Consider the following 21448-nt stretch of genomic DNA (forward strand, 5'->3'; position numbering starts at 1 on the left):
CCACAGACAGTTGAGAACTTTTGTCTGTCTCACGCCGATACTCTTCACAGTTGCCTTCAAAAACTTAGGAATTTTATCCCTAATAGAGCCACAAAAAAAGCCAAACAAACCAACCCACCAGCCTTACAGAAAAACATGACCAAGTCACGCTGAGCCTCTCCTATGCAGACCGAAAGTGCTCAGAGTCGTGAGTGCGTAAATTGAACTTCTGTATCTGACATCCCTCCTGTCCTAACCTGTCACTGCCTTTTTCTGCTCTGACAGTGCCCCATGCCCAGAGGCAGCAGATGTCCAACGGCAGCTCCATCACCCACTTCCTCCTCCTGCCATTTGCAGACAGGCGGGAGCTGCAGCTCTGGCACTTCTGGCTCTTCCTGGGCATCTTCCTGGCTGCGCTCCTGGGCAATGGCCTCATCATCACCAGCACAGCCTGCGACCAGCACCTCCACACCCCCATGTACTTCTTCCTCCTCAACCTCTCCCTGCTGGACCTGGGCTGCATCTCCACCACTGTCCCCAAATCCATGGTCAATTCCCTCTGGGACACCAGGGCCATCTCCTACACAGGTTGTGCTGCACAGCTCTTTTTCTTTCTCTTTTTCATTTCGGCAGAGTATTTTCTCCTCACTGTCATGTCCTACGACCGCTACGTGGCCATCTGCAAGCCCCTGCACTACGGGAGCCTCCTGGGCAGCAGAGCTTGTGTCCACATGGCAGCAGCTGCCTGGGGCGCTGGGTTTCTCTATGCTCTGCTGCACACAGCCAATACATTTTCACTCCCCCTCTGCCGAGGCAATGCTGTGGAGCAGTTCTTCTGTGAAATCCCCCAGATCCTCAAGCTCTCCTGCTCACATTCCTACCTCAGGGAAGTTGGGCTTCTTGTGCTTAGTGCCCTGATTGTTATTGGCTGTTTTGTGTTCATTGTGGGGTCCTATGTGCAGATCTTCAGGGCTGTGCTGAGGATCCCAAATGAGCAGGGATGCCACAAAGCCTTTTCCACGTGCCTCCCTCACCTGGCTGTGGTCTCCCTCTTTGTCAGCACTGCTACCTTTGCCTATTTGAAGCCCCCCTCCATCTCCTCCCCATCCCTGGATCTGGTGCTGTCAGTGCTGTACTCGGTGGTGCCTCCAGCAGTGAACCCCCTCATCTACAGCCTGAGGAACCAGGAGCTCAAGGATGCTGTGAGGAAGCTGCTGACTGGATGTGTTTCAGCAGCCATACACTGCCTGCTTTACCCTGGAAAGGGCTCCCCTTGTAGGTCATGATAGGCCACATCTGCCTTTCTTTCTTTACATTTGGTTTCCTGTTTCAATTTGTGGTGATGTTGTCTTCATAGAAATGTCAGTTTTCATCTCCTCCAGCTTAACTAGCCACCCATGTTGTGTGACCCACAGACTTTGTGTCAGTGAAGGTCTCTCACAGTATTTGAGTTAAATAAATGATCCTGCAGCAACTTCTTGTCTGTGCTATGTGCTCACATGGCAGGAATGAAGGGGAATGAAATCAGCTTTCTGGCTGCTCCAGCTCTGGGATGGCTGCTCTGTGCCTGGAGCAGGAAGAGCTCTTGAGGAGCCCAAGGGCCGGGGCTGTTGTGCTGGTGTGGGGAGATGGGATGGCATGGGGGGTCTGCAGAGCTCTCAGGGTGTCCTGGGCAGGAGAGCAGGGGACACAGGGGTCCCTGCAGGGGACTCCCCTGCAATGGCCCAGGCTGGGGCTGCCGGGCTGGGAGCAGCCCATGGGAAAGGGCTGGGTGGGCAGGAGCTGGACAGGAGGCAGCGTGTGCCCTGGCAGCAAGGGAGGACAGCAGCATGGCGGGCTGTATGACCAGGAGCACGGCAGGAGAACAAGGGAAGGGATGCTCTGGAATACTCCATCCAGGTTTCAGATCCCCAATTCAGGAATGCTATTGGCAAACAGGAGTGGGTTTAGCAATGAGCCCTGAGGACAGGCAGGGACTGGATTATGGTGCCAGTGGCGAGAGGCTGGGGGAGCTGGGCTTGTCCAGCCCGGAGAAGGGAAGGCTGATGGGGACCTGAGATCTTGGGAAGGGAAGGCTGTTGGGGACTAGCTGCCTGTACCAGCAAGGAGGACATGGAGAATACAGAGCCAGGCTCCTCACCATGGTGCCTGTTGGGAGGACAAAAGGCAATGGGGGATAGTGACAGAGGAGACGTTGAGCCAGGACATAAGGAAACCTTGTTCCCACAGGCTCAGGCAAGGGCTGCATCAGGTCACCCAGAGAGGCTGTGCAGTCTCTGGCCTTGGGGATTTCCAACTCAGACTGAATCAAGCCTTGAACCACTTGCTCTGACCCTGTTACTGATGGGTTTGACTTGAGACCTCTTGATGTCCCTTCCAACTTCTCTTATGATGTTACAATGATGGGCTTACGAAGGGCCACAGAGGTGCTCTAAGGGCTGGAGAACATCTCTGATGAAGACAGGCTGAGAGAGCTGGGAGTGTTCAGCCTGGAGAAGGTCCCAGTTGGACATCTTAGCATCTGCTGTACGTAAGCAGGGTGTACAAGAAATCTGGAGAGGGGCTTTTTGCAAAGGTGTGCAGTGACAGGAATAAGGGGAATGGCTTCAGGCTGAAAATGGGTAGATTTAGATCAGACATTAGGAGGAAGTTGTGCCCTTTGAGATGCCACGAGGGCTGAAGCAATTCTGTGATGAAGTCATGTTGACAGATTTGAGTGTTCAGCCTGGAGAATAGAAGGTTCTAGGGAGACATCGTAGCAATCTGCCCATATCTAACCAGGGCCTACAAGAAATCTGGAGAGGGTCTTTTTACAAGGGTGTGCAGTGACACGACGAGGGGGAATGGATTTAAGGTGAAAAAAGGGTGATTTAGCTTGGACATTCAGAGGAAGCTGTTCCCTCTGAGGATGGTGGGACACTGGCACAGGGTGCCCAGAGAAGCTGTGGCTGCCCCATCCCTGGCAGAATTTAAGGCCAGGTTGGATGTGACTCATCTCTGAAGCAGTGCTTTGCCCAGCTGTGATGTTCACAAGGGATGTCAGATGAAATCCAACTTCATTGTAAAGTTCTCTACTTGTACTCATGACTCAGATGATTCTGGGCTGCATAAGAGAGGCTCAGCATGGCCTTAGAGTCATTTTGACTGTGTTATTTATTTACTGGCATAATATTGGTGAGGTGGTTTTTTAGGGTATAAAACATTCTTTGTATGACCGAAAACCTGAAGAGTATTGAAAGAGTGAGAAGTTCTCACCTCTTTGTAGCTTAGTGCAGAGCCAGGAGAGTTCTTTCCCATTTGCCCTATGCTTTAACCACATGTGTAAGATACCTTCACACACAAATTGATCCTAAGAACCCCCACAAACACCTGTCCTGTGCTGAGAGCAGGGCAGCACGGTTTCAAAGGGCAGATCATGGAGCACTCATGGGGAGAAGCAAAGGACTGTGCCCAGCAGAGCATGGCCAGCAGCCACCTCCAGTGCCAGACACCAAGAGAGCTGCCTGAACGCACCCTCCCCAGGCCTGGGCTGCACTTTCCCCCCACTCCCTGCCCATGTCTCTGCTGCCTGGAGCTGTCCCTGCCAGGAGCTGCTGCTCTGGGCCCAGCTCTGCTCCCTCTCAGTGCTCCCAGAGCCCATCCCATGGGCTGTGTGCTCAGCTCTGCCCTGCACACCCCTCCCGGCAGCAGGGCTCTGCCCAGGGGCAGCTCTGCCTCTGCAGGAACCTCACACCTGGCACTCCATGGATCCATCAATGGTCAATGGAGAAACATGGTCACCCCCTGAGGAAAGCCTTGAGAGCTTCTTAACTCTTCAGTGAGTTACTGGTGGCAATGAGCAGTGTGCAGGGAGGTGAGGGAGGGTGGAGGGAAGTCAGCAAGAAGCAAGGTGATGGTTCAGGGCTTTAACCAATCCTTAGAAGCAGGACGGAGCCCAGCAATGGAGAGCAGTTGATGTCTGTAGGTGGAGGAGGAGGAGGTGTTCCTGGAGTGTGGCTGCAGAGCCTGGACAAACCAGAGGCTGTCTGAGAAGTTTCCTCATGGGAACATGCCTCAGCGTGGCACATGGGGCATGCCCACTGCTGGGGGTGCCTGAACACTGCTCCTCATGCCCCATGAGCCGACCTCCCTGTCTGCCTCTCCTGCACTACCCAAACTTGCCTGGAATGCAGGATCCATCCCTGAGCCTGGAGAATGCAGGAACCTCCTGCAGTGAGGGGTCACTGCTGCAGGGGAAGTGCAAAGCTTCTGTGAGACACTTGTGAGTGCGGGCAGAGAGTGGGGTGTGCACAGCAGAGAGGGTGCTACAGGCAGGAAGCTGTCCCAGATGAGGTGCCCTGTCCCCACAGCATGGGGTACCTTGCACCCAAGGACACCACCTTTCCTTATGGCTCTTGCCAGGAAGTTCTCAATCCAGACCATTCCCTTTTCCCACTGCTCTCCCATGGTGCTTAGTTCTCTATCCTGATGGCATCACCCATTCCTCTAGAAGCCTCCTTTAGATGGCCTTGCTGAGGGATATTCACTCCACCTGCTGAATTGACACTACAGTAGCAGCCTACAACTACTTGAAATGTGGCTTCAGAGATGAGGGAGGTTTTCTTGCTAGCGGGAAGAGAAGGAAACCTCTGCAAAGTGCAGCTTGGAAGGTTCAGACTCAAAAGTGAGGAAAGAGAAATGTCTCTCAAAAGGTGGAGCTGTGATGCAAGAGGTCACCCAGAGGGAGTCTGGCTCAGCCCATGGCTTTGTGTTTCAAGGAGCAGACAGCGATGGGTGCAGAGATGTGACTGAAGGTACAGAAATGCCAGGTTAGAGCCAGGTGGGAAAGCAAGATGGGTGTCAAGAGCCTGAAGGGAAAGAGGTGCAGGCATGGGCCAGTGAAGGACAGCCTGCAGCAGAGATGAGTGAGGATTCTGGCAAGGCTGAAAGGCCCAAAAGAACAAAAGGTCTCTGTGCCCTGGGCTATGGCAGTTGCCTCTTTCATCAAGGCCTATGGGGAGAACTTTCATTCTCAGGATTTCAGGCTCTACTTCTGCAAGGGCTGTGGTCAGGGCTTGGCCTTTCTGCTTCATCCAACAAACCAAGGGTTTTCTCACCATCAGACACCTGCATTTTGCCTTTGTCTGCCTGTAGTCACAGCCTGCAGTTACTTGCTTTAAGGAGTCCCTGGGGAGGCTTTGTCAGTAACAGCCCTCAGTGGGGCCCATTAATGCTGAAGGGACTTGGGGCTTTGCTTCTGACTTGGCCTTCTTGAGAGGTTTCCTCAGTCTCCTCTCAGCACCTGAGGTTCATGGACTCAGCCCAAATACACCATGGGGCTCATTAAATCCTTTGGGTTTTGTCAATCCTTGCAGATTGCACAGCACATTGGAGGATTCCGAGGGCAGGAAGATTGCAAAGAGCAATGGATAAAAGTTATTTTGAGGGGTTTTTTTTCTTACTTTTCAGTTTAGAAATTTCTGTGACTTCTGCAATGCCTGGCACAGGGATCACTGGAACCTGCCAGGGCCCTGCCGCCTTCAGCAATGCCCGGGGGGCTTGCGCGGGCCTTGCCGGAGCCAGGCAGGTCCCCTTGTGCTGAGCTCCCAGGGACAGCACCAGCAGCTGCACTGCCCAGGGGCTGCTCCTGCCCTGACACCTTCTCAGCACCTCTGACACCAGCAGCTCCTGCACACAGAAGGCTCCTGCTTCGCCCCCAGCACCTCTGCAGGCAGAGCTCAGCTCCAAGCACATGAACAAGCCCAGTGCCTCCTCCTCACCCATCCCCTGCTCCTACAGCTGGGATGGCACCAGCACATCTCCTGACAGCTTCTCCTCCCTTTAGAGCACGCACCCACCATGTGTTTCAAGGCAACACTAAAACAGGATTGCAAAGTCAAAGAACCCGTACCTGGATGCGCAGGGCAGGCACGGGAGATGCAGCCTCCCGAGGGAGGGCTCTCCTCTGCACTGGTTCCTGCAGGGCTCTGGCTCCTTCAATAGCCCACGCTCAGCGTGGGGGCCCCGTCACAATGGGCGTCTCCACAGCGACCACCACGGCTTTGTGATGGCGGCAGCATCGTGCCCATGGCACTGGGCACCCAGGGGTGCTCTGGTAGTTGTCACGGTGGGAGCAGCCTCTGCCCAGCCGGTCTGGGGACGTCCCTCATGGGCTGCTCTTCCTCAGTGCCTTTTAGTCCAGAGGTGGACCATGCAAGGGGTCACAGCTCAACCTGGGTAATGGAACAGGGCATCACGGCCACCTACGACAAGTGGAGGGTGACCGACATTGGCACAGCAGAGAATCATGGAATCCCAGACTGGGTTGGGCTGGAAGGGACTTTAAAACTCATCCAGGTCCAGCCCCTGCCACTGGCAGGGACACCTTCCACTAGAGCAGCTTGCTCCAAGGCCCTGTGTCTTTATGCACTCCCGGAGTATCCCGGGGATACCCCTACAGAATCCCAGAGAATGCCTACAGAACCTCCAGAGTACCCCATAGGCCCAAAATGAGCTCATGCATCACAATGAACATGGGGACATGGGGAACTCAGGGGTGGCTGATTATGGAACTCCCCGTGTTCACGTGTGCGAGGCCACGGAACCCCATGGAACCCTTCAGTGGAGGCACCGGGAGACCACAGCTGCCTCATGGAACACAAGCTACCGGTGGAGGAGGCAAGAGCAGCTCCTCTGGTGGTTCCCGTCTTGGTGTGTGAAAGCCGGTGACACCTGTGGACACAGGAGCGTGGAGCGAGGTGGGTGGCGATGGCGATCTTGGGGTGCTTTAGGAGTTGCCAAGAACACCTCAAGTGACTTCCCCAGAGTGGCTGCTTTGTACTCGGTGTGTGAGTTGTGCTGGCTGAGCCGGCAGCGGAGCATTGAAGCTGCCTTAAATCCTGGGATCTGGCCTCATTTCTTGTGGAGAGAATAAGGGCCTGTGGGGATGGCACAAGGGGGAAGGGCTTTAACCTGACAGAGAGGAGATTGAGGTGAGATCTTAGAAGTTGTTCCCTATGAGGGTGGTGGGACACTGGCCCAGGGTCCCCAGAGAAACTGTGGCTGCCCCATCCCTGGCAGTGTTCAAGGCCAGGTTGGCTGGGGCTTGGAGTGAGCTGCTCTTGTGGAAGGTGTCCGTGCCTATGGCAGGGATTGGAGCTGGATGAGTTTAAGGTTCCTCCCAACTCAAACCATTGTGTGCTTCTGTGACATCTTCAAGTCCCCAGTACTGCTGGGTGGCAGAAGCTGCCTCTCAGGAGCTGTGCACTGTAGGGATTGGTGCATGGACGGGAAGCTGCTAGGAGGGACAGGAACCAGCTGACCCTGGGGAGGTGCTTGGGCAGCAGATATAAGGAATTCTAACTGCGCAATAAATCGTTGATGACCCGCATTCTGTGAATACTCTATGTCTCAGCTCTAGTTCGGAGGGAACTAGTGCTTCCGTCCCTCACCACACGAGTAGCGAGAAACTACGAGTGGTGACCCCGACGTGATAGCGATGGATGTGAGCCACGTGGTACAGGTACTGGAGGCCCTCGCGCAGCAAGCTGGGTTGCCGAAGGCGATATACTCGGGGTCAGTGGGCCACTGCATCCAATGGTTCGGAGGCCGGAGGCCGGTGGAGGCCCCCGTGGACGTATTAGATACCTCCCGATGGGGACGGATCTGCCAAGAGCTTTTGGAAGCGGTCTTGGCTTGGGAAAAGAAAGCAGGAGATCTAGGGGAGACGTGGGGTGCCATTGAGAAAGTTGTCTCCAGGAGAGGAGCAGCTGTAGCGGTTGCGGAACACGGAGGCGCTGCGAGTGGAGGAGCCGCGGGTGCAGACCTTTGCGCGGGAGCTGTGGAGGAAGGTGCCCTGGGAGGCGCGGCCGGAGCCCCCGGGCCGCGCGGCCGAGCGGGCAGCGCTGGAGCTGCAGCGCGACTGCCAGAAACGGCGGCCGCGGCAACAGCAACAACGGCAGCAGCAAGGAAACGGGAAGTGGAGCGTTGTGAGTTCTGGTAGCACTCCCCTTTGTGCGACAGGGCAGGGGACAGGGGGGTTCCCCACAACGAGCGACAGCAACCCTCAAAGCCTACCCTGGGGGAATCCTCCCTACTAAGGACATTGTCTTTATTCTTGGCTACCAGGCCGGAGTGTTCAGTTTGTTTTTGATTTTCTAGGAAAAAACAAACAAACAAACAAACAAAAAAAAGCCCCACAGCAATTTAATGTACCCTTACAGCCTTTTGAAAACGTTGTGTGAGTGCCGTGGCGGACTGTGGACTTGGGACCCCATCTGCAACTCATTTGATAGTTTCTCTGTGATCCACATGTACTAGAGGTTGGCAAATATAAGTATATCCATCTTTCTATTAGCCCTTGGAGACTTCTTATGGATATTGCTGACCACTTCTTCCGATGTAGGCTGGCCACCTGCATTGGAATGAGTGTGCATTTTGGCCAGTGTAAAAGCCCAAGGCTCATGCGATGTGGGGAGGCAGAGCCTCTGGGGACGCCTGCTGAAGTTGAGCCTGCCACCTCACACTGCGATGATGCTGCTTGGAACTGATTTTTGATTGTCTTCACAGGGTCCTTACGCCACGTTCCGTGTAGTAGGAGAGGTGATTGACTGGGTTTTGTGTTTCAAATATTGTAATTGTATAGAGTTTGCTTGTGGGATCCCATATGTGTGTGTGTGTGTGTGTGTGTGTGTGTGTGTTGAGGGCGGACAGTGTTCTGTATATTTTTTGTTGTTGGGTTTGTGTAAAAGTTTTAATGGGTAGCAGATTAACATTTTGGACAAGAAAGGGTTAATGCAAGGTGCTGTTGCTGGCAGGTATTTATGGCTGCTGCTAAGCAGGCAGGCAGCTGTAGCTTCACATTCCTTTCCCATCAGGATGTCTTTGAATCACTTTAACCCAACTCCTTCTCAAGAGCTGATAGCCTGGGAGAGGGGGTATGTTTGTGTCCTCCTACCTACAGCTCCATGGCAGCTGCCTGCAAAGTTTGTCAAGCCTTGCCATGAGCTGGACAGACAAGTGGAGGAACCCGATGCCTCAGCTACAGGAGCTGACAGTGAATACCCCGAGCAGAATGAGATAGAGGAGGAGAAAAATGAATGATTGCAGGACATCACTTGGGGGCAACTGAAAAGTAACAACTCGAATATGTGTGCTTGTAACGTAGCTATTATTAGAGGCTGTGATTTTGTGTATAAAACCACCTGTATTTACTAGCCAGTTGCTAATGAGAAACTATACCTTGTATTGTGTGTATTTGTTACTTGTAAAAGAGATGTCAGAGCATGCAAATTTGCAGCAGCTGCTAGAAAATGCTAAGACAAAAGCTAGAAAGATTCTAATACAATGGTAGTGTTATAAAGCAGGTAATGGAACAAATTAAGAGGGTGGGAGAACTCCACTGGCAAGGAAGTTCTTTGGCTGGTTTCTCACTGCCATCAGCATTTTCAACATGCTGTTGTAACCTGTAATAGTTACTCTGGTAATGTCAATCTGTGTGTGCTTAGCCACAATACCAACTTGTTACTGGATGAAGCAGGTGAAACTCTGCATTGACAACGAGGTACAAGAACTGAGGTTGACCAAATGCCTGCTGCCACAGTCAAGGGCAAGACTGGGTTGGCCTCTGTGTTTGCCACCAAGAAGAACCTTTAGCTCCGCTGCTGGCTGCAACCCAGGAGGTGTGGAGCGGTGGGGACACATGCCATGCCAGACCTTGATGTGAGAGGATGGCCTCCCTTGTTATCAGAGAGCCATCCAGGAGAAAAATGGCAGACCCAGCAGCCTGTGATTGACCTATGTTGAAGAAATATGGAAACATGCTAAGATCTTACACATGGTGTATGAGGATGGGCAAGCCTTTTGGCTGGACAATTTGTTAGGTGAATGGGGACTGACAGATTGGCTGGTTGCTCCAGTAAAAGGTGGACTAATGGTGTTTATTGTCATTTTAACGATTTTGATTTTGTTTCTGTATATTTTTATTACGTGTGTTAGTTTTATTTGTATTAGTAGCAAGTTATATGTTGCGGTGTGTGATATCTATGGTTAAGAAACATCCGTCTGGTTTGCTCAAAAACAAAAAGAGGGAATTGTGGAGTCGCTAAGGGATGGTGGACATTTTGTGACCAACTCAGACGTCTTAACCTTAGGAGATGGTGGTTATGAAGAATACAGCTGAACAATCGACATGTGAGCAATCCCAGCAGTTTGGTCTTAGCCAAACTCTGAGTTAAGTTGCAAGGTCTGAATTCAAGTTACCCAGGCTGCAAGGCCTAGCCTTAGGTTACTAAAGGACAGTTACGTGCAGTAGAATAAGGAACTTGGCGTTTGCTCAAGGCTAACAAGATGTGGGAGCGGGATGGTGAAACTGCAAGTTATGTGAGAAAGGTAGCGAATGGATAATTTTAGCTAGCTTGTTATCTGCTTCAAAATGTGTGGACTGCAGTTCTGAGCCAATCACAATCTATATTGGTTACGTCTAGCCACTAGCAGTTCGATTTCTGGAAGCATATACTGTAGCTACTGTGCTACGACAGTGGTCTGCGGACCCCATTAGCCATTGAGACTACGATGGAGTGTGTGCAAGTCCTTTTTCAGGCTTTGTCTGAGCGAGCTGCTGAAATTTGCCCAAAACACTGTAATAGTCATTCGCACATCCCTGGACTCCTAACTGAAGGTAACAATAGTGCAGACCGTGTTGCACAAGGTCTGCCAGTCCCTGACTGTTGCGCTCCAGTTTTTATGCGCTATTTACATGTCACAGTTGATACCTGTAGCAGTGTCATCTTGGCTACGGCACAACGCAAGCAAGACGCCAAAGCGGCCATTTTGCATTGGCGTGAGGTCATGGTGATTTTGGGAGTCCCTAGCCAGATCACGACCGACAACGGCCCAGCATATTCAAGTCAACTGGTGGCCTCGTTTTTACGACAGTGGGGCATTGAGCATAAGACCGGTTGTCCTCATAACAGCACTGGCCAAGTTATCGTTGAACGTGCACACCGGACTCTGAAAGCTCGCCTTGTGTGTCTTGAGGCGGGGGAGTCCATGCCCGGAGAAAATCCCGCAAGCCGTGTGCGCCGACTTTTACTTTCTGCTCTGACTAGTTTAAATCAATTCTCGCGTGGATCAAGTGAACAATCCCCGATGAGCTCGCACTTTGCCCCACCTCTAGACAAACCCCCGTATCCACAGGTACGGGTGAAAGATCCGGAAAAGGGTAAGATAGGTCCATTTGCCCTACGGGCTCACGGGTGGGGCTATGCCTGTGTAGAGGGTGAGACTGGGCTACGCTGGGTACCGGCAAAATGGTTATTACCGTACTTGTAGTTGTGCCTGTAAGTTTGTATTTGAGCTATATTTCACAGGTGGTGACTGGCGCTGGGCTGTATCTGGGAGAGAGTGATGGAAAGAGGTGCGAAATGACATCCCTGGCCCTTGTGTGTCCAGATGACTTCACTCACGGATCCAGTCACAACGTGCCTTACGAACTTTGTAGCCGGCCGTTGAATATGACAACACTCAGGCCGGAAACACCTGCGTCTAGGTCCCTTTAGGCTGACGCTCTGTGTTTATGTTTGTTTCTTTCTCGCTTGATTATGTAATACACACCGTGTGTGAATACTTAGTTGCACAAACCTTTCTGACTTGGTTAATTAGAGTTATGAGTTACGCACCATGTGTGAATACTTAGTTGCACAAACCTTTCTTACTTGGTTAATTAGAGTTATGAGTTACGCACCATGTGTGAATACTTAGTTGCACAAACCTTTCTTACTTGGTTAATTAGAGTTATGAGTTACGCACCATGTGTGAATACTTAGTTACACGAACCTTCCTTACTTAGTTAATTAGAGTTATAAGTTGTTATCTGGAATAGCTGTTAAAACCCTGAGTTTTCTAGTCTTGAGGTGGGGGATATGTAGGGATTGGCGCATGGAAGATCACGTGATGTGAGGGAAGTTGCCAGGAGGGACAGGAACCAGCTGACTCTGGGGAGGTGCTTGGGCAACAGATACAAGGATTGTAACTGCGCAATAAATCGTTGTTGACCCGCATTCCGTGAATGCTCTATGTCTTGACCCTAGTTCGGAGGGAACTAGTGCTTCCGTCCCTCATCACACAAGTAGCGAGAAACTACATCACCCAGCTATCTTAAAAGTGTAAGCACACAGACACATTCATCCAGATGACAGAAGCTGGTGCTCACCCTTCCTATTCTGGAGTGAAACAACAGGAGGAGGAAGATTTTTCCTATAGGAAGACGGGCACACTACTGCACAGCTACTGAGCACCACTGTGGCCTAGGGAACACCATTCAAAAACAACCATAAAGGAAAGCAGACCAAAAAATTTTGAAGGAAACACACAATTCTGAACCGGTTCACCACTTGTAAAAATTAGTCGAACAAAAGAAGCTGTTTCTTATCTCCTGGATAACAGCACTGGAACCAGATCCATATTCAGGTCAAACAGTTCACTTGGAAGTTCTGCACCATTCCTCATTTCTTTTAAAAAGGAAGAAGTCCCAACAACTTGCTTTCTTAGCACAGGGAAAGTTCAACAACAGTTGTGCAAGGGAGCATTTGAAACCGATGGTTTGGGAGTCACAGCAGCAACGTGCTCAGCAGTAAACAACATGAATGCTTTCTGTCCTTTTCCTGCTTTCAAATCCATCTCCTACCAACCAAACCACAATCCCCACATGGCAGCACAGCAGCTGTGACAGACTTGACTGTGCTTGACAGGATTCACTGAATATTGTTGATACGCTGTCAGGAGGTGTGCAAGGATGGCTGCTTATTGTGAGCCAAACCCTTCAGGTGCCCTAAAAGAATCAACTGCCTTGAAAACAGAAGAGATTGGGAAAGAAAACAAACCCTGCTGCTGTTATTTTAAAAGGCAAGAGGAAAAGGATGAGCACCAGACAAAAATCAGGCAGCCCATGCCTTGGTGAAGGTCATCAGCACAACCACGGCCTGACTGGATTGCAGGAGCAGAACATGGCCTCACAGAGAAGAAGGCAATGCGGGCACTGTTTAACCCCCTTTTTCCTCCCGAATGGTCTCTTCCTGTTCACAACGGGCTCCGGTTCAGACAAGCTGTGTAAACCCTGTGCTCACCGGAGCGCGGAGCCAAAGCACCGCTGCTGCTGCTGCAGAGCCACGAGAGCTGATGGGCACTGCCCTTGTGCACAGCCTGCCGGCAGGGGGCAGCAGAGGAAGCTCAGCGCTGCACTGCCATGGCTCTGACAGCCCCGCAGAGCAGGGCTCAGGACAAGAGGAGCAAAAAGCTCTTTGGATGTTCCTGCTGGCGCTGCTCAGGCTGAAATGGAACCAACCGGGAAAGTTTGCTCCCCCCAACCCATCCGTGCCTCCGGGATGCCAGGATTCTCTGACCCCCAACCTGGGGGGCAGTTGCAGGTCTGGGGAGTCATTTGGGGGGCAGGAGTGGGTTTGGGGGTGACTGGGAGGTCACTGGAGGTGGAGGTGTAGGTCTGACGTGCCACTTGGGGGTCACTTGGGTTTGTTGTGCGTCTGGGTGGACACCTGGGGGTCACTTGAATGACAGTTGTAGGTCTGCGGGTTTACTCAGGGGTCACTTAGGGGGCAGTTGTGGGTCTAGGGTGTCACTTGGGAGGCAGTTTTGAGTCTGGGGAGTCACTTGGGGGGGCAGTTGTTTGCCTGGGTGGTCACTTGGCGGGAGATGTGGGTCTGGGGAGTCAATTTGGGGTCACTTGGGGGGCAGTTTTTGGCTCTATGGGGATATCTTTAGGGTCACTTGGGGGCAGTTGTGGTTCTGGAAGTCACTGGGGGGTCACTTGAGGGGCAGTTTTTGGTCTATGGAGTCAATTTGGAGTCACTTGGGGGGGCATTTGTGGGTCTGGAGGGTCACATGTGGGGCACTTGTGGGTCTGGGTGCTTACTTGGGGTAACTTGTGGGGCAGTTGTGGGTCACTGGGGGGTCAATTTGGGGCCACTTGGGGAGCAGTTCTGTGTCTGGGTGGTCACTTGGGGTAACTTGTGGGGCAGTTGTGGGTCTGGGTGGTCACTTGGGGGTCACTTGGGGGACAGCTGTGGCTCGATGGGGGTCACTTGGGGGTCACTTGTGAGGCAGTTGTGGGTCTGGGGAGTCAATTTGGCATCACTTGGGGGACAGCTGTGGCTCGATGGGGGTCACGTGGGGGTCAATTTGGGGACAGTTGGGGGTCTAGGTGGTTACTTGGTGGTCATTTGGGGGCAGTTGTGGGTCTGGGGGGTCACTTTGGGGTCACTTGGGTCGCAGTGGTTGGTCTGGGGAGTCAATTTGGGGTCACATGGGGGGCAGTTGTGTGTCTGGGGGTCTCCGGGGGGTCACTTGGCAGGCAGATGTGGCTCGATGGGGGTCACTTGGGGGGTATTTATGGGTCTGGGGAGTGTCATGGTTTAGCCCAGCCGGTAACTGAGAACCACGCAGCCACTCGCTCACTCTCCTTCCTCTCCCCCCACCTCCCTCTGACCTCCATCCCCCCCCCCCCAGGCTCCAGAGGGAAGGGGAGGAGAATGGAAAGAATGTAACTGCCATGGGTTGAGATAAGAGCAGTCCAGTAACTAAGGGATAACTGAAACCCACTGCTGCTACCGCCAGGAACAATAATGGTGAGGGGAAGAACAAGGGGGGAGAATACAATTGCTCACCACTCACCGACCAATACCCAGCCTGCCCCGAGGAGGGATCTGGGCGTCACGAGTGACTCCCCCCAGTTTCCCCCTGGGGCGGCTGCGGGGTCTCTCTGCCCCCCTGCGGGATGGAGGGATGTGGGCAGGGGAGGGAAGGGCAGCGCAAGGGACGTGACCACGTTTGATGCCTACAGGAAAGCTGGAGGGGGATTCTTTACAAGGGTGTGTAGTGGTCAGACAAGTGGGAACGGCTTTAAGTTGACAGGGGGGTGAATAAGATGAGACCTTAGGGGGAAGTTCTTCCCTGTGAGCGTGGTGGGACACGGTCACAGGCTGCCTAGAATGACATTCATTCGGCAGCGGGTCTTTCCTGGTTCAAGGCAAGCAGAGAGGCAGCTTTTCCTGGATCTACCACAGATTTAATATAGATTGGATGAGAGGGAGAGAAATTCTATTGAATAAGGGTCAGGATGGAGAAAGTGCTCCCTGCTCATGGCAAGGTTGGAGTAAAAAAACCAATAAACCCCAGGTTTGCCAGATTTGGGAGGGATTTGGTCTGCGGTGACACCTAAAGCACCCCCAGAGCATCCTCAGGATGCCCAGAGCAACCCAGGGATGCCCCTAGAGATGCCCAGAGAGTGCCTGCAGCACCTCCAGAGCACCCCATGGACCCAGTCAGGGTTCATGCATCACAATGACCTTGGGGACATGGGGACCAAATGGGGGGCTGATTCTGGAACACTCCGTATTGAGGTGTGCGAGGCCACGGAACCTCACGGAACCCTTCAGGAAGCCTTCAGAGTGCCCAGTGCCATGGGCACGATGCTGCCGCCATCACAAAGCCGTGGTGGTCGCTGTGGAGACGCCCATTGTGACGGGGCCCCCCCGCTGAGCGTGGGCTATTGAAGGAGCCAGAGCCCTGCAGGAACCAGTGCAGAGGAGAGCCCTCCCTCGGGAGGCTGCATCTCCCGTGCCTGCCCTGCGCATCCAGCAGCACGAGGCCGATGTGAAGCTGCTGCAGGGGCAGCAGCGCCGGGACCTGAAGGAGCAGCACAACACCAGCCAGGTGGGACCTCAGAACCCGGCACTCCAGGACCCAGCCCCCCCTGCACCCCAAAATCCCAGCGGGGAGCCCCGAATCCCCCAAACCCAAACCCTGCAGCTCCAAATCCGCCCCGGCTCAGCGTAGCTGCCAGGAGGTCCCTGAAAAAGGGGTGGTCTGAAAAGTGGGGTCCCCCCAGCACGTGCCCTGGGGTCCCCCCAAATGCTGTGGGGCCTCAAATCCACTGGGGGGACCCCAACATTGCTTTGGGTTCAGCAGTGAATTCAGGGTGTGGGGGGGCTTGGACCCTCCAAGAGTGGCACCCCAATAAAGGGCCCTGGAGGCAGCCAAAGCAATCGTGGTGCCCCCTAGAATCCTGGGGGACCCCAAATCTCCTTGAAGCAACAGACAAGCAGGCAGGACCCCCAAATGGGGGGCCTGTAGCACCTCCAAAGTGAACTGCACCCCACCATCACCATGGGCCCTGCCAAATGAACCTGAGGACCGAAAATCCTGGAGGGGCCCCACCAAACACCCCCACCCCCAACTGGAGGTGCCCCTAGAAAGCTGCTCCCTCCCTCCAATGCCACCCAGGCCCAAATTGCTCCTTGTTGCCCCCAAATCACACCCCATGGGGCACCCCAACTCCCCCCCTCTCTGCTATCAGGGAGTCGTCAGGGCCAGCCCCAGAGTGGGGGTTGCCTAATTTGGGGTGTCCCCCTGAAAAAGACCAAGGAGGTCATGTGGGGGATGAGCAGGAGCACCTGTGGCAGGGAGTGGGAGCACTGGGAGGGACTGGGAAGGACTGGGAGCACCTGCAGCAGGTAGTGGGAGCATTGGGAGGGATTGGGAGTTGAGCACAGCTGCAAGGGGGAAGACCTGCAGCAGGGACTGGGAACACTGGGATATTGAAACCCCAGCAGTATCTGGGGCCATAGTGGCCTATGTTGGTCTGTACTGGTGCAAACTGGTCCATACTGCTCCATACTGGGATGTGTAAATTTGCGGCCAACACCACGTTGGGTGGGAGCATTGATGTGCTGGTTTTTACTTGGTTTCTGACATTGCTCAGGTGGAACTTTGACATCCTGTAGTGTTTCCAACACTGCTGTTGCTGCTTCCCCTACCTCTGTGAGGTATCTCCTCTGATTAAGACATCATCTCTAGAATGGTACATTTTCACCTTCTGAGGAAGTGAGATCTCCTGTGGGTTTGTGGTGTTCATGGGAGGGAGCTGAGTCCCCTTCCAGCCCCAGGGCTACAGTCCCGGGAGGAGATGCCTCAACTGAGCAGGCTGAATCCCTTCCTTCAGCAGGGGTAAAGGAGATCCCAGCCTGTCCTGGCCTGCCTGTCCTGTCTGATGATGGGACAAGAAACAGGCTGCCTGCTGGAGTGGTTGTGTCACTGATACAAGGGGGCTTGATATAAGAAACGCTAGCGCCTGGAAGGCTGTGGAATTTAGGGGCCCCACTAAACATAAATTGCCTTCTACATACCATTCTTCTGCCCATCCTCCTTATCAGTTGACCCATCCTCCTTACCATTCTTCTCCTTCTCCTCACCACATCTACATATCAGTTGGCCCATTCTACTGTTCCTTCTCATTCTTCTCTACTTATCAGTTAATCCAAATACAGACAGATATGGCTGGTTTCAGCTACTTGTGTAATCACTGGGGCATCCAGATGTGACAAAGGTGAAAAGTTTAAGAAGAGGAAGACTCGTTTACTTCATCTTGAAGACCCCTGCCCACAAGAGGAAGACTCATTTACTTCATCCTGAGACCCTCACCCATGACCTCGGGGAGGCACTGCGCATGTGCAAAGGACCTTTTAGCTCATTATAATACGAAGCGGGGATAGATCATGAATATGTATAGGCGTGTAACTTTGGAGGATAAATGTAGCGGGAAAACGACACTGAGGTGTGCATACTTTGAAGGAGCGATCCCGATGCACCTCAGCGCTGAATAAAAGCATACCTACTTTACAACTTTTACGAGTTGTGGAGTCTCTCCGCGTATCAATTTGGCGAGCCAGCCAGGAGATCGTCTGTTCGACTGCAGGATCGGCTGAGGGGCGGATATCCTAGGCGCCCCAGGCCACTTGCCTGGAGGAGCTCCGCTTCTTGCCCGCTCACTGCAGGAACAGACAACAACCTGTGCAGGCTGCGGAAAACGGTATGCTTAGAATCTGTAATTTTTGGGGCCTATAGGTCGTAATTTGGGGGCCTATAAGTCGTACGCGTGGCCCGGGGCTGCTGGTAAGGCGTGCAGAGACGTCTGGCGCACAGCGAAGTTCCCCTTGGTAGGTAGGGCTTGCAAGCAAGGGGCTCGTCGACCGATAGAGCGGCTGCTAGCGATCCTGAGAGCGGATCGGGCGAGTCCGGGTTTTCGCTGCATCCCAAGTTTTGGGAGCCAGGACGGACCTGCTAAGGGAAGCAGGTGAAGGGTAGGCGAACCCACCAGGTCTCCGCTGCATCTCAAGTTTTGGGAGCCAGGACGGACCTGCTACCATAGAAGCAGGAGAAGGGTAAGCGGAACCACAGTGTGAGTGTGTGGGATCCCGTGTGTAAGTGTTTGTGTGTGATTGAGACGTAGCATAGCTACGAAGCGAGTGTGGAGTCCTAATCCGCGGTTCCGTGTCTCCGCGAGGAGAGCGGCCGGAGGTGGACGAAGCGTCTATGTTTGTCTGCCCTGTGTGTCTTGTCTGTGTCAGTCCTGTAAGCAGCAAAGCAGCCGGAGCTGCCCTGTGTGTCAGCATAAGCCGGAGCTGCCCAAAACTGTCCTGTGTGGTTTTTTCTGTGTGTGTAGCAGCCGGAGTTGCCGGAAGTGCCCTGTGTGTTTTGTTTGTGTGTAACGTAGCAACCGGAGCAGCCGGAGCTGCCCTGTGTGTCGTGCGTCAGTTCCGTCAGCAACATAGCAGCCGGAGCTGCCGGAGCCGTCCTGTGTGTCTTGTCTGTGTGTAACCATTAAGCGGCATAGAAAGTGGGGGAGGGTCCGGCTACCCCTCCCGCAGTGGATAGCTTTACGCCAAATAGCAGAACTCGAGCCTCTAATAAGATATGCAGAATGTGCATCTAGATACAAGAACGAGGGGTTTCCCTGTGTGCCCTGTGGGAGTGTAACTGTATATTACAGGTGGTATTTCACGTGGATATTATGGCAGTGCTCTCGGTGTAAATTCCACTTTTACAGCCACTCAGGGTACCAGTGGGGGGGCGGATATTGCTCGGGGTGTCTTACGAAACTCTGGCGGGGGGGGGGGAAATTATAGTCTCCCAATCGGTTATTCTTTGGGACCAGAAATAAAACGATTACTTTGTGGAGTAAGCCACAAAGTCCCGGAGGACCTCCGGGAAGTTAGAAAGGGAAAACTGGGAAAGGATTTGTAAAAAAGAGTATCAGAGGAATTTGAGGAGGCGTGGTTAAAAAGAAGAAGATAAAATGGGAACAAACCAAAGTAAGGAAATATTACAAGAGAACCCTAATTAAGTACTGTAATCAATGGTGGCCTCTCTATAAATTAGAAGATGGGGCGAAGTGGCCACTTAATGGGACATTGGATTATAATATTATGTTACAACTAATGTTATTTTTTAAGAAGGGAAGGGAAGTGAGATGAAATATGAAGTATGCAGATACGTTTTTCGCTTTAAGAAACCACCCGGAGTGACAGATGCAATGCAAAATTAATATAGCTCCGCCAGATCCCTTAAATTGGGCTTTGGAAAAGGACAGGGAGAAACGGAAAGTTAAGATGGAGAGATGTTGTTCAGGTTGTGATACTGGGGAAATGATGTTTAAAGTTAAAAATCAGTAATCAGGTAGATAGATAGGAAAATTATGTATCACAAGTACCTCCAAGAGGAGCAGCCTCTATATCTGTCCTATCAGATATTGATAAGGAGGAAGAGATTGCTGTCACTGGCAACAAGCAGCAGATTCACATTCAGAGTTAAGAAGGGGTTAAACCAGAAGTGCTGCTGCAGAGGCAGGCATCTGGAGCGCCTGCAGAGCAGGGTGAGCAACTGTGAGAAAAAAAAAAAAAAAAAAAAAAAAAAAAAAAAAAAAAAAAAAAAAAGGAAAACAAAGGGGGAAAGGAGGGGAGCTCGGGTAGCTCCTGTGTTTAAGCCTAGGATGAGTGCCGGATCAGGCGGAGGTGGGGGAGCGGGCTCTTTTTGTGTGGAACCGGATCGGTGTGCGTGCTATGGGGAGTTCGGACGTTGGAAGTGAGACTGCCCTGGGGGGAGTGCCATGGGGGTGGCTCCGGTGACGGTGACTGAATTGGAACTAGACTGATGGGGACCGGGGGAATCTTCCCTAGCAGATCCACTGGTTATAGTGAAGCTAGGGGATAAAGAGGAAGTGGAATTTTTAGTTGATAAGGGTGCAACATATTCAGTTTTAACTAAAGCCCTGATACCTTTAGGGGATGAATATATTACTGTAAAAGGAGCAACTGGCCAAAGTGAAAAGGTGTATTTTTATAGACCATTAACAAGGGGGCATTCACAAATTTTTATATATGCCTAACTCCCCAAAGGCCCTCTTGGGAAGGGATTTATTAGAACAATTGGGGGAGTCATCACCTTCAATGAAGGCGAGATCACCTTAAGGACATAGAAGTGCTAAGTTTAATTTTAATTACACACCAAACAGGGGAAAAAGATTAGAGAGGATGTATTAGACCAAAAATTTCCAGGAGCATGGGCTACGGATATACCCGGAAAAGCCAAAAATGCACCCCTGATACAGGTCAAGCTCAAGGAAGGGAAACAGGCAGTCAGGGTCAAACAATACCCTTTGAAAAAGGAAGACAGGGAAGGAATCTGCCCAATAATTGAAAACTTCTTGCAGATAGGGCTATTAAAGGAGTACCAGTCTGATTTTAACATCCTATTTTACCAGTCCGTAAACCTGACGGGACACATCGGATAGTACGAGCTGTCAACAAAGTAACCGAAGATCTTTACCCTGTGGTAGCAAATCCATATACCCTGTTAACATGCCTAGCACCAGAGCTAACTTGGTTTACTGTTTTAGATTTGAAAGATGCCTTCTTTTGCCTCCCTCTCCACGAAGCCAGCCAGAAAATCTTTGCATTTGAATGGGAAAACCCTAGGAGTGGATGCAGAACTCACCTCACATGGACGGTGCTGCCTCAAGTATTCAAAAACAGCCCCATCCTGTTTGGAGAACAACTGGCAAAAGATCTAGAATCCTGGGAGGCCCCACCTGAAGAAGGAAAACTATTGCAGTATGTAGATGACATCTGAATCGCTACCCAGACAGAGAAAGCTTGTGTGGCCTGGATGGTAAGCCTATTAAACTTTTGAGACTTCAGGGATGCAGAGTATCCAAGAAAAAGGCCCAAATAGTGAAACAAAAGGTAATTTACTTGGGCTATGAGATAAGTGCCGGACAGCGAACTTTGGGACGGAGCCGTAAAGAGGCAATATGCCAGACTCCAAAGCCTCAGACAACTATGGGTTGCATGTAAAGCCTCTATATGCACTCATTGCTGATGGACCAACTAAAGAATGCTCTCATGTCAGCTCCAGCCCTAGGACTTCCAGACGTGAGTAAACCATTCTTTTTGTTTTCTCACGAGAGACAGGGGATTGCCTTGGGAACACTAGCTCAGGACTTGGGCCCATATCGGTGAGCAGTTGCTTATTTTTCTAAGCAATTGGACTCTACAGCTAAAGGGTGGCCTGGGTGCCTTAGAGCAGTGGCAGCAGTTGTGCTGAATGTCCAAGAAGCACACAGATTCACCCTGGGCCAGAA

At 52.1% G+C, this 21448-nt stretch overlaps 1 protein-coding gene across 1 annotated transcript; it reads left to right on the top strand.

Annotated features, from left to right (window-relative positions):
* Positions 1-287: 287 nt before the first annotated feature.
* Positions 288-18634, top strand: LOC308228549 (olfactory receptor 14C36-like; the record flags this gene model as incomplete). Its single annotated transcript, XM_080631931.1, has 4 exons — positions 288-1254; positions 17875-18103; positions 18254-18344; positions 18524-18634. The coding sequence occupies 4 exons, from the start codon at positions 288-290 to the stop codon at positions 18632-18634; spliced, it is 1398 nt and encodes a 465-aa protein (XP_080488057.1).
* Between the last annotated feature and the right edge of the window lie 2814 nt (positions 18635-21448).

This window comes from Psittacula echo (assembly GCF_963264785.1).
Source record: "Psittacula echo genome assembly, chromosome: 19".
Classification (NCBI taxonomy): Eukaryota; Metazoa; Chordata; class Aves; order Psittaciformes; family Psittacidae; genus Psittacula; species Psittacula echo.